The following is a 12804-nucleotide window of genomic DNA, read 5'->3' as shown; positions in this document are numbered from 1 at the left end:
ACCATTTTCTATAAAAAACCTTGTCAGCCATTTTTTCGACGCACAGCTCTGTTCCATAAGGTCGTAATATCTGCTATTTGTTTCATTGTAAAAAAGAATATTCAACAGGACTGCTTTACTCCAGCGATTTTTTACCCGTCTAATCGCGTGGCCCAAATGTTGATTTAAACACGCAAGAGGAGTAAAAAGCTCATCCTCCTATGATCCCAATATATTGTTTTCATCCATCCATTATCTGATCCGCTTATCCTCAGTAGGGTCACGGGGGTGCTGAAGCCCATCCCAGCTATTTTCAGGCATTGGGAAGGGGACACCCTGAACCGGTTGCCAGCCAGTCGCAGGGCACTTACAGACAGAGAATTCACTCGCTCATTCAGATCTAGAGACAATTTGGACCGGCCAGTTAACCTGACATGCATGTTTTTGGAATGGCAGAGGAAACCGGAGAAAACCCACACAAGCATGGGAAGAACATGCAAACTCCACACAGGAAGGTTCAATCTCGAGACTTCAGAACAGTGGTGCACATGGCTAACCACTGCTCTGCCGTGCTGCCCCATATGGTTTTCAATGATTGTTATTTTTCATTCATTTGGTTTCCAGCCAATTATCCTCGCTAGGGTCTCGGGGGTGCTGGAGCTCTCCCCATCCGATTTAGAGGAGTGAGAAGGATACTCTTTAGACTGGTCACTAGCCAATCACAGGGCACACAAAGACGGAATCATTTACTCACACACTCATTCCTAGGGGCAATTTTGACTCGCGAATCGAACTGCCATGCATATTGTTGGTACATGGGAGGAAACCGAAGTACCGAGAGTAAACTCACTCCAGCACAGGAAGAAATTGCTCACAGGGAATTTGGACGCAGGCCCTTTGAACTGTGAGGCAGACGTGCTGACCAGTCAACTACTGTGCCGCCCTATTTTCCTTGATTTTGCATTTATGGTATATAAACATTCCTCTAATTTCTAGTTACAGATTTCAAAACCACCACTCAACGGCAGTCAACACTTGGATCTCCCAACGTCGCAACTACCCATACTTTAAAAAAGGTTGCTATTGGCAGCGATACCAATACCTGATATCAGTATTCTTTGATCCCAAGTTATAATTTCATTATTCCATCTTTACACTGATATAAAATATTAAATCATTTTTAATTTTCACATTTATGTTATTGTTTAGCAAGGCAATATATTTCATATAAAGTCTAGATGTTTCCCAAAGCAGGCTGTCAAGCATTCTGCTCACATCACCATCGTTTTCTAGCTTCATATCATGTACGATGCCAAAATATTTGCCTTCCTTCCTAACTTGTTTATTGCAGTTCCACAGCTTCTGTCTGGGCACTTTGTCTCCAACAGTCATCTCCAAAATATTACAAAAATAATTGTCTTTATAGTCATTGAACACAAGATTCGACCTGGCACTCTATGATAAACACATAATAAATAATTTAAAAATAAACAAGCTAACAAGAATGTCAGGACAGATAGGCAAAAATATTTACAAGGTTGTGCTTGGATTTGTAATGAAGAACCGTGCATCGTAAATATGAACGCTCTCCAAGCAAATAATGAATCTGTGTTGTGCTCTTGCTTTGCATGAAACCACACTATTGTTCACAAAGCTCTGTTCTAGTCCAGCTTTCACGAGTGTTTCCCATAACTTCATTGTGCAACTTGTCAACTTGCTTCATCGATAGTTCCCACGGTTATGCACTTTACTGTTGCTTCTGTTCAATTACATAAGTAGTAACCAGTCTAAAGCAGGATAAGGGCAACAAAAGCAGCACAAAAATGCAACAGTGTTCAGAAATATGTTTAATTTTTCCAAAATTGATTCTTGAAGGTTTGAATACAACACAATAATTTCATGTTTGTATTGTACACTAAAACACACACAAAATGTTTTATTATTGCATCAATACCAACTGTGTGCAAAGGGGGCAAACATCTATTTGACACATTCAATAATCACTGTATAATTTTCATTATGTTTTATTCTTCATATATTTACTGTCACAATCCGACCTTTACTATCTTTAAAGTATTTTTTTGTTAAATGATCTTACTTTCGCATAAAGACGTTTAGAAATGTCAGTACAAAGATAAGCAGTCCTTTTTTAACATGCTTACTAGCAAGTGCAGTTTATTCAAATGATCCCTCCGGAATCTTTGCTGTCAGGCTGAACTTGAGTTGATCTTGCAGTAAAGGATCATGGAAACGGTCATGGCACATAACTGCGGAGAATATACATACTCTTGTTAAGAACAAAAAAAAAAGAATGGCGGACATTAACAGTTATTAGATGAGAGCTTAAATAAGTGATACAAGCTCAAGTTGTGTGTTCTACATATAAGATAGGTAAAGCTCTGGGGCCGGATCCTGACTTTCTGTTCTGAGGTAGGCCGGATAAGTAAAAGAATGTCCACCTTAAAAATGTATCTTTGTTTTTCATTTCAATGCTTTATCAATTAGTTTAGAATAGTAACCTATCTTACACATAATGATCACAGATGACAAGAGAAATTTTCTAAACACAACACGTTTATTCACAAACAATGGGGAGGAAAATGATTTTGATTTTTGGCATTGAATGTGTTACGGGCCATAAGTTTGACATGCCTGGATTTAAGAATATTTGCCTCGACCTGTTACCAATTATGATTTGACCACCCCATTTATGTTTATACTAAAAGATGAGATCTTCCCCGAGTTTTAACTACATATAACATATTTTTTCACAAGTGTATTGTCATTTTTTGTGTTTAGTTTTTGTAGGAATCGAAATGTATGCGTGTATTTCTTTAATATGAAAGAAATATACGCATTGATTATCTTAAAACTGTTGGGTGAAGGCAACCCAATGTCGTTCATGTATTGACACAAACTCCTGGGTTATGAAAAAAATAGCACAGCAAAGTTGGTTCATTGTTTATCGACACAAAAAGGGTCATTTTTTAAAATCAAGGGTCTCAACCTTTTGGCCCACGGGTCGAAGTTAGTTTGTGGACCCTACCTTAATATGAAGGTTTAATGTTAGTGCAGCTGCGTGTCTTAAACGTGGCATTTGAAAGAAAGTGGACGGTCCTGGTAAAAGCATAAGACGGAGCCAGATTAGGACAGGGATAGAGAAAGTTTTATACAGAGATGTACGTCTGCCGTGCCCCTTTTCAATTTTCATATGCTTCGGATTGGTGATATTACCCGCAAATATAATATTAGCTTACATTGCTCATTGGTATGCAGATGATACTCAACTGTATCTGCCGTTGTAGGCAATCTGCCAGTTTGGTAATGGCAATTTCGGAAGCTTGCTTCACTGAGGTACAAAGATGGATGTCATTCAAATATTTGCACCCTAACCCACCAAAAACTGAGCTGCTGTTTGGGAGCCCCAAAACTGACTCTTTTTTTAAGTGAGCCATGCCATCACTAGTCTGAATCAATTGCTGAAATGTGATAAGGTACATGTCTAAATATGAAAGCACACATCTGGAAGCAGCACAACCAGGGGGAAAGCAATGAAAGGAAACTGACAGACAATTTGGAATTATTTAACAAATATTTATGGACAAAATCTAATTACATCACATAATTCAGATTTTTTAGGCCACCAGAGAAGGCCTTGCAGGCCCTCACAGCCTATCACTACTTGATGAACTTACATTACGTACGCATCATTCAGTTTTAGATTTCTCCAAAAGCCATCATGTCTACAAAACGCTCTAGACTGACCAAAGCACCAAAAGGTAGAGAAAGATGCTTTTTATCACCAACAAATATGGACTACTCAACATGCTAAAGAGGTGCGTTTCTCAATTATTTTCTTTCGTGCCACCTCTTGGAAGAAGAAATCCTCCTGCGATCCCCCCCCCAAGACTAACCCGCACCACCATTCAAACAGATCACCAATGTTAACTCAAGAGCACAATATAAAAAACCTACAAAACAAAAATATATGGAATAATTGGTGCTTATTATTTTATCAAAAATGATATGAATGAATCCGCACGTTTTGCAATACAGCTTTTTGAAGCAGGACCAAGCAACTCTCCGTTTCTGACATAGGAGTCACAATCAGCACCAAGGATGTAGATTTTGGGCCTGGCGAGGATCAAATTATAACAAAACATAAGTATTACCTGAAATGGAGGAAAGGCACCACTAGTACAATTGTCCTATGCATCAGCGCTTCAGGAGAGAGCATGATTCAATGCTTTCTGCATTGTTTTAATCGATCCATCTTTTATTTAAGTGATCACATAATAGTGGTGGGGACAAAACATTGAGTGCTTGATATTGGTGGGAACACGTCACATCTGTCCATGTCAACTCTCTGCCTTCCAGCATGTTTCGCTGTAATAACTCAAGAGGTGTGTTTTGTCTTGAAGTGATAGCCTAATTGATTTGGCTTTGTGCTGTCTGCTGCTAACATTTTTAACATAGCAAGCTCGTCTCCCTCCGTGAAGCCTACACGTTTGTCAAACTTCCTCGTCTTGGATTTCTGGTTTGGGTTAAAACTTTTGTTTGTCCGTCTCTCTTTGACTGTCCCCCTTGTCTTTGTTAAATATGTTTTCATGGGGTCACTTAATTCTACTTTGTGTAAATACCTTATACTCAACGCTCCTATTCTGTGCTATTTGCTATACGGAGGCTAAATGTGAACAAAACACTCAGCCAAGAGAGCGCCGCTGCTCCCCTAGTGTAGTGGAAGTGCAATTGCACTTAAAAAAAAAAATCTCCGATGCCAAACGCGCCCGGGCACCCCTTGCCTGAGCCTCGGTGCGTGCCACACCATTTGAGAACCAATGTGCTAAAGGAAGGTCAAAACATTTTTGTATTTAAATAACGCTCACGTGATGGTGACAAATTATCATCTGAAATAGAAAAGTGGATAGTATGTAATATGATATATAATACATGCACTAATAGGCATTTCATAGTGCTCTTTTTAGGCGTAGCATGCACCTGCCCTTTAGGGCATGATCAGTAGGGAGTGATGACGCTTCACATGACAACGCCATACAAACTAATGTCAGCTGCAATTAATCACGAGGGAATAAAAAACGCAAAGGCAAAGCAAAGCCACCAGAGAAGTGTCGGCGTCATTTTTAAGACTTAAGACATGTTGAGAAACTATTTTAAGAATTAACAAGCATTTCAACCAATATTCAAGCATTTACAAGGATTTCAAGCACTCATACGAACCCTGGATAATTCACTATTATCTCACTATTATATTAGACATTATTTTTTCAATCTGATTTAACTACTTCAACTTATTTATACTTAGCAACTTTAGTCAGGTAACAGATTTGCAAGTGATCTCAACCACCTATCTGACAGCCTCTTCGATCTGCTTCAGTCTGAAGATTCTCAGAGCCAGATCCAGCAGACTCAAGGACAGCTTCTTCCATCAGGCAGTGAACTCTGAACTCTCTCCCTGCCCTACCCATTTCTATCCCCTCTGCCTCCTGCCAAATTAATGAAAAACATATTCTTTTTAGATTCAGGCTATACTTTGCAAATTTTTTATTCCAAACCTTACATTGTTCGATATGCAGTATCCGAATTTGTATCCTTTTCTTGCTCTGACTCATTTCTCTGTTTTACGTATTATCTTTTTGTCCTCCATATTGAACTGCAGGCCCCTATGCCCTCTTCTCAGCACCCACACTAGACGCAAAAAAGATGGCTGCGCATATCGACAAATAAAGTATACCTTCAGGATAAAAAAAGGAAAGAGCGAAAGAGAAAACGAAGCTTCTCACAGGGAGCCGACTCATGATGGGGAGCTGGCTCCCGTCGTTCACTTCAAAAAGTCGGCTCATTGAGCTGTTCTGTTTGCAAACGAGCCTGACTAATACTAATATTTTCATCATTATACACATCCATCACTCAATTTCCACCTCAAGATTTCATAGTGTCCTCTGCCTCACAATCCACAACACACACACACACAGGGGACACTTCACAATGGGGCGCACAACTCATTTTGAAGAAATGTTAATACTTTAATGTGTGCCTTACGGTCGTAAAAATAAATAATAAATAATGTCCTATACTTCAGTAAATAAATGTTTTTTTTTTATATGGATAATTGAGACGGACAGCAAGTTTACACGTGGTGTAATTTAGTCATAAGTAGTGTTTAGAAGTAAAATGTGAAATGATAATTCAGACGCATCTAAATGTATTGCTTAGAGTTCATACCTCCAGTGCTGCTATTCCTAACGCCACAGCAATGATAACCACTGTGTTGTCATCAATCAGTTGTGTGAACTTTTCAAAGCAACCAGGGATTGCCTGAGAAAAGTAAAAGGTACATGTACGACTGCATTGTAGTACGAATGTTAACTGGTTTTTATTGATATTTGCGCTCATACCGTAAAACTGTCAATTGTTGTTTGATTACAGGGTTTGTTGTTTGCATTAGGGCAACATGGAGGCGGGTACTGGTTGTTGTTCTCCACATAATAAGGAGAGTCGACAAAGTTCGAGGAGTTGTAGATTCCACAACATTTTAACTGAAGGAACAAAAATCGAGATGTTACAGAAAGCTTCAGTCAAACAAATGGCAAGACGAGTTACCCACTGTGCCCATTGTGGTGTCCCACAGTCCTGTGATGTCAGGATTTTTACCGTAGTCCTTCTTGATGCTCTTGACTGCTGCTGTGCCAAACCTTCGGAATATGTCTTCAGCCTGTACAAATATTGCGTCACAAAAGTAAACTAAAAGCAAGCTTTGGTGTGGAAATGCATTTAGTGTCACCTTACCAAAGGCCTGAAGACCAAAATCACTATTGCGCCTGCGACCTCCGCTAGGAAGACCAGCAGGATTATGATGAAGAACTAGGAACAAGATTGAAATGGAACAAGAATAAAACTATTCGTAAATAATTTGAATAGAAGTACAAGACGTATAGTAACTCAATAAGAGCATTTGAAATATTGTCATCAATTCGGTGACCTATTATAGCAGGTGTGGAGAACCTTTTTTGAATCGAAGAGCCATGAAACCAAAATAGTTTGAGTTTTTTGCAACAAAATCTCTTAACAACAGTTTCAGAACAAAAGGAAATCGAGCCAAACCAAAAAAAAAAGCCTTATCGAACAAAATACAAATACCCCATAACAGTGTCAACCAGACAACTAAAATTTCCTATTTTCCGGACCTTAACCAAAAAAGCATAATTAAAATGAAATGCTTCTACATATGGTAACTATTTATGAATGAATAATATAATTTGATTCATTTAAAAAAAAAAAAGAAAAAAATCACGAAGGTGCGCCTTATAATCAGGTGCGCTTTATAAATTGAACAATACTGTGATTTTCAATGCGTAATATTTTGAAAATAAAACCACTTATGTAGATAAAAGTGTACCATAATTGGATGGACTTTGAAAGTAATAATGTATGTCTTATGACCAACAAAAATTATTTTTATAGTGTGTTATAATTGAAAGATGGTATAGATTATTTGACAATAGTATCGATCCGATCCAAGTATAAGTTCATTGTAGATAATATCGATATTTCAATCGATCTGCCCACCATTACTGTCCATGCAAGTTTCCACTTAGTTACCTTATTCTGCTCAAAGCACCAAAAAAGAAATGTAAATATCATTTCACCTTTTGTCGACAAACAAATTTTCCTCCGGACACACAACCAGAAAATGCATTAGGAAAAATAAATGTGAGCACTTACAAGCAGCAGCATGCACTTGCTCTCTCGGATGGCCCCGCAGCAGCCCAGAAAGCCAATAATGATGAGCAGGGCTCCGACGGCAATCAGAAGATATCCTATGTTGAGAACCTGCTCGAGCTCCGAGGGGGCGTCTTCAATCATGCCCAGGAAGCCCAGAATAGAGCCGCTGTCCACCTTCACCCAGATGCCAACACCGAAAATGGCTGCACCCGCCAACTTGGAGTCAATTAAGTGAAAAATATTTCGATTGTGATAAAGAGCTAATAATGGGCATCCCAAAATACTATCAAAATGACTACTGTTGAAGGTAAAAGATAACATATTTTTGTACTGATGGTTTGTTCTAGATAATATTGTTTTATCTTTCTACTTCCTCCACCAGGGCAGCACGGCGGCGCAGTGGTTAGCGCTTGTGCGGCACAGTTCATGTCATGGGAACCTCCTGCGTGGGTTCAAATCCAGCTCCAGACTTTCTGTGCGGAGTTTGTATGTTCTCCCCCGTGCTTGCGTGGGTTTCCTCCGGGCACTCCGGTTTCGTCCCACATTCCAAAAACATGTATTTCAGGTGAATTGGCCAGTCCAAATTGTCCCTAGGTGTGAATGAGCGAATGAGTTGTCTGTCCCTGTGTGCCCTGCGATTGGCTGGCAACCAGTTGAGGGTGTCCCCTGCCCACTGCCCGGAGATGTCTGGGATCGGGGATGTCCCCCCGCGACCCTAATGAGGAAAGGCTATACGGCTAGAGAGATGAGAGACTTCCTCTACCTAGACTGGGCCCGCATGCAACTCTTTAGCACTCACTAGCACTATTTAAAAATGTTTAATAATGGGAAATAATATGGTTTCTGTAGGAGGACAAATATGTCAAAAACATTCTTAACGCTTTCTAATGAATATAGATATACAGTATGTGTTGTCTTTCGTATAAGGCTTATATAAAGCTTTTAAATGTATGAATCCCCAAACATTGTTTTGTTGTCTGGTCCAATATGGCTCTTTCAACATTTTTAGTTGCCAACCCCTGATATAGACACTTAGATGTACAGTATTCCCAATTTGGCCATTAATGGCTTGTTACGCAGCTGATGTATAAAAACAAAAAACTGAGAGATCTCGATTGGCTGAGATACAGTATATTGGAGTAATTCAAAGTAAATAAATCTGTGTTTTTCGCATGGACTTTTATAAATAACAGAATGATTGATGATGCATCAGATTTGAAAAAGATAATCTAGGCTGTAAGTCGCACCCAAAAACCCCAAATTGGTCAGAAATTAGAAATTGCGCCTTGTATACTGCAGAATATGGTGGACAAGGTTGGAAATGCATTCAATGTTCACATGTGAGCATTACAGCACGAGGTTGTACAGTATGCTTCTGTTTTTGAGCAATGATTGATCAATCTCGCCGACCCAAATTGCAACCTTAGAACCTACGTCATGGCGGTGGAGGGAGCCAACTCTTTACCAATAGACCACCAGTGGTACGAATGACGTACAAAAAGGCATTAGAGCTTATCTCATTATCACTCTAAATTACTCACAGCGCCAGAAACACAGATTTGCATACTGCATTCTGATAAATTAAACAGTCTCTCCACTTCTTCACCTGTGTGTTAATAACATTGTGTTTTTCAACAAAATACTATAAAAGGTCTTTCACATTCATATACATATTGAAACCAAGAGGTTTTCGAAGCAGAGGTGAAGAAACCAAATGTTTAACCTATCAGAATTAATTAAGCAAATCAGTGATTCTGGCGGTCAAGTGATAAGGCTTAAAATCTTTTCATATGTTATTTGTATCACTGAAGGTCTTGTGTTAAAGTGTCGGCACCCTCACTGTTGTGATATGAGTGGAATTCCTATTGCAAACAATTTTAACCAGCCAAACTTATCAACTGATTAACCATTGCGCTATGACATACAGTCAGTAAGTGTATATGAGCCCAATGGTTATACACAAACAAACGCGATAACTCTTACTTTAGTCTCAATTTCAGGTGCTTTATTTTACTAGTGCCCCTTATAGATGAAAATATATATTACAAAAGACTATTTTTCGGCTTGCACTTTATAACCCGGTGCGCCATGGAGTGCAGAAAATACAATACGTTCAATTTCCCTCTTACAAATAAAAAGCATGAACTTACAAAGATAATCCCATTGAAAACAACCATCATAAACTTGAGGAATCCAAAGCACCCCATCTTGCTAACCTGGAAGAATGAATGAAAAATATAGTGTTATGTTTTACGAATTACAAGTCACTTATGTCACATTTTGGAAGGCTGTAGGCTTTTTTATATATTTATATTTAAGTCGGAGAACTGAACAGGGGTGTGGCTATAGATACAAAATACACCTGCTCTCTTTTTCTCCACCATGCTTTGAACAACCTGAACATAATAACCTTTGCTACGCAAACATACTTACACAATTCATCAACATAACATTGAACAAACACATATCATCTTACTTGTATTTGTCTCTCGGCTTTATTTGGTTGAAAAAACGCCTGCTGACTTTTAAAAAAAAATTAAATACTAGTTAAAAATACAAATTTAGTGAATGGATTGATGTTTGTTAATTGCTTTAATTTTGTGTCAGTTAACCAGCTCTGAATAGACATAAGTAAGATATTTTTTTAATTTATCATCATTTCATTAGACCCTGCCTTCAGTCAGTCTTGCATGGTCATATCTTTTTAATTTTTGTGGACATGCTTGTGATAACACCCTTACTGTATATTATTCTTGATCAAATGGAAAAAACAATGGTCTTAATGCCTGATCTCACCATGATTACTACTGTTTTCTGTCACCTTGGTGAAATCGACCAACACAGATGATTACAATAAATTATCAAAAGCAGAAAAAACCTGGCTCATAGGTACACAAGGTTTTTCATACATTTGAGGCTCAAAAGGTTTCCTGGCCTGCATGCACATACAATTGTCGAAACAGCCAATCACACTTTTCATCCTCATATAGAAAGGCAAGAGCAATCCTATGCAAATTAAAGCTGTGCTCCAAATCAAATGTTCAAATGCAAAACCCAAAACAGTTCTATAGAACTTATTCAAAAGTTCTATTAAGACACACCCATCCCTCTTTAACAAATCAGCCTCCAAAAAGGATGTTGGCTTTAAACAAATGAGTTTAAAGGATGGTTTAAAAGGTGAATGATCTAATGGCCAAGTGACAAAAATGGACATAATTTAAGTATTGCTTACCTCTGATAAATACAATCCAAAGGAGTGATTTGAACTTGAGTGACTTTAACACAGTTTCCTCTTCGATTCCGCTGAATAAATGCGTAAAAGGAGGCCAAATTTTCTTCTTGCTCGGTTAGCACTAAAGATGTTTGTCACGGACTATTTTAAAGCAGGCAGTTCATTTGTGAGCAGCACCGTGCTCAAAAGGGAGCGAGAGGTAGGCGTGACCAAAGCCGCTGAGTAACTCATCACCATGGAGCTGAACTAGTGAGTGTTAGTCCCTGGGGGAGGAGGATCACCTGGGTGGAAACTTGAGTCGTCAAGAGTCGTTCTGAAGACAAAGATTTCTATAGAGCTCATAAATCAAAAGCAATGTAACACTATCACTTTGGGACGACTTTACCTGCAAGGAGCTTCAACTCGACTGCTTAGCTTCTTCTGTAGTTCTTCCATGCTCGAATAGTGCAGTGATTTTCAATCACGGTGCAATCACCAGATGGGGTGACAAAACAGGGTTCCTACAGCTCAATGCAAGGTTAATTTAAGAATGTCAAGACTTTTTTTTAATGCCGTTTGAAAAAACACAACAAACGAAACAAAAAAACAACAATATTTCTTGCACACAATCAATCCTGCCACCTACACATGATCAGCTTTTAGCAATGGTGAAAAACGTTTCTCAGACAGCTCACTTCATCAAATTGACACTTTCCCATGCTCCAAAGGAAACATACTGTATCTGTCCAAAGATGCTATGTTTATAAGACATGTGTCTGCTCTGAAAGGCCCAACTGAAACCGCATCACCGTTTTGATAGTCCCACTTTTGTGGTCACGAGATGTTGAAAGTAAATGGAAGAATTATAGAAAAATACAATTGATACATGTTTCTAAACATTTTTAGTTCAAACAAATATGAATCTGATTAATGTATTCACATTTTGAATATTTTCAAATATTAGATTTAAGACATTTTAAAGCCTATTAAGGCCTTATTTCTAGAATAATGAATTCAATGCCTAGTAAGACTTTTCAAAGATCTGCTGGAACCCTGCAAAAAAGGCAGTAGTAGGCCAACAAGCCCTCCTATGCTGGCCTAAAAAATATCTGAATCATGTAAGGTTAATTGTATTTTTACCATGAATACTTAATGAATATATCTTTCCGTCATTACTTGTTGCCAGGGTCAGAAAACTACCTGGGGGCCTTCACAATTAGCTTTGCAGGCCCTGAGGCATAACATAATTGATGATAAAGATGTTAGTTTAGCCAATCAGATCTTGAGTTGGAGAACCAGTGCCTGCTAGAAGACGTGACTAAAAGTCACTAGTTTCACAAACAATGGGCTAGGGGTGGTAACGGAGGTTTTAACGAAAACATGAAGAGAAAATCCCCGTGTCCACTGCTTCTGTTGGACAGTTTTTAAGCCCTAAATCGAATAAAAACTTATGCCAGAAATCTGACAGGACAAGCTCAACTTTCAGCATTAGATTTGATGGCGATTAAAAGATAACTCCTGAAAGGAATTGAAACGCACAAATCAATACGAGTCATTGAAATCTTATTGAGGAAAGAAAGGATTATGGAATTTGTACACGAATAAAAAGGCTTTTTTGAAAAGTAAAATGTCGCTATATTCCTAAATAATGATGCAATTTTATGAGGTTACCATTGATTTTTGGGGGCGGCAGTAGCTCAGGAGGTAGAGCGCTCGTCTTGGCAGCAAGAGATCCCAGTTCGAATCCCGGCTTGTCCGTGTTACATGTCGAAGTGTCCTTGGGTAAGACACTGAACCCCTAATACCCCCAATAAGCAGGTTAGCATCTTACATGGCTGCAATACAAGGCCGCTAATGGGAAATGTGAAGCA

The 12804-nt window shown here is 38.6% G+C and overlaps 1 protein-coding gene across 2 annotated transcripts; it reads right to left on the bottom strand.

The window, feature by feature from the left end:
• Window positions 1-1813: 1813 nt before the first annotated feature.
• Window positions 1814-11281, bottom strand: tspan34b (tetraspanin 34b). 2 transcript variants are annotated; one of them, XM_088343926.1, is made up of 9 exons: window positions 10955-11281; window positions 9873-9938; window positions 7723-7938; window positions 6787-6861; window positions 6605-6712; window positions 6396-6536; window positions 6223-6315; window positions 3026-3096; window positions 1814-2246 (listed from the first exon to the last, which is right to left on the bottom strand). In XM_088343926.1, the coding sequence occupies exons 2-8, from the start codon at window positions 9927-9929 to the stop codon at window positions 3064-3066; spliced, it is 723 nt and encodes a 240-aa protein (XP_088200052.1). In that variant the 5' UTR covers window positions 9930-9938; window positions 10955-11281; the 3' UTR covers window positions 1814-2246; window positions 3026-3063. The 2 variants fall into 2 exon arrangements, with proteins under 2 accessions (XP_088200052.1, XP_088200043.1); XM_088343917.1 differs by lacking the exon at window positions 3026-3096 and having other exon boundaries at window positions 10955-11276.
• Between the last annotated feature and the right edge of the window lie 1523 nt (window positions 11282-12804).

This window comes from Urocampus carinirostris, chromosome 1, assembly GCF_059441175.1.
Source record: "Urocampus carinirostris isolate Australia breed hairy pipefish chromosome 1, RoL_Ucar_1.0, whole genome shotgun sequence".
Classification (NCBI taxonomy): domain Eukaryota; kingdom Metazoa; phylum Chordata; class Actinopteri; order Syngnathiformes; family Syngnathidae; genus Urocampus; species Urocampus carinirostris.
This window is presented reverse-complemented; position numbering and strand designations above follow the sequence as displayed.

Excerpts from the sequence above, each read along its gene's own strand:
- tspan34b (XM_088343917.1), bottom strand. The coding sequence starts at position 9,929 with ATGGGGTGCTTTGGATTCCTCAAGTTTATGATGGTTGTTTTCAATGGG. Across the intron at positions 7,939-9,872 it reads TTTTCAATGGGATTATCTTT|TTGGCGGGTGCAGCCATTTT; the intron begins GTAAGTTCATGC and ends ATTGACTCCAAG. Across the intron at positions 6,713-6,786 it reads TTTTGGTCTTCAGGCCTTTG|GCTGAAGACATATTCCGAAG; the intron begins GTAAGGTGACAC and ends ATATTTGTACAG.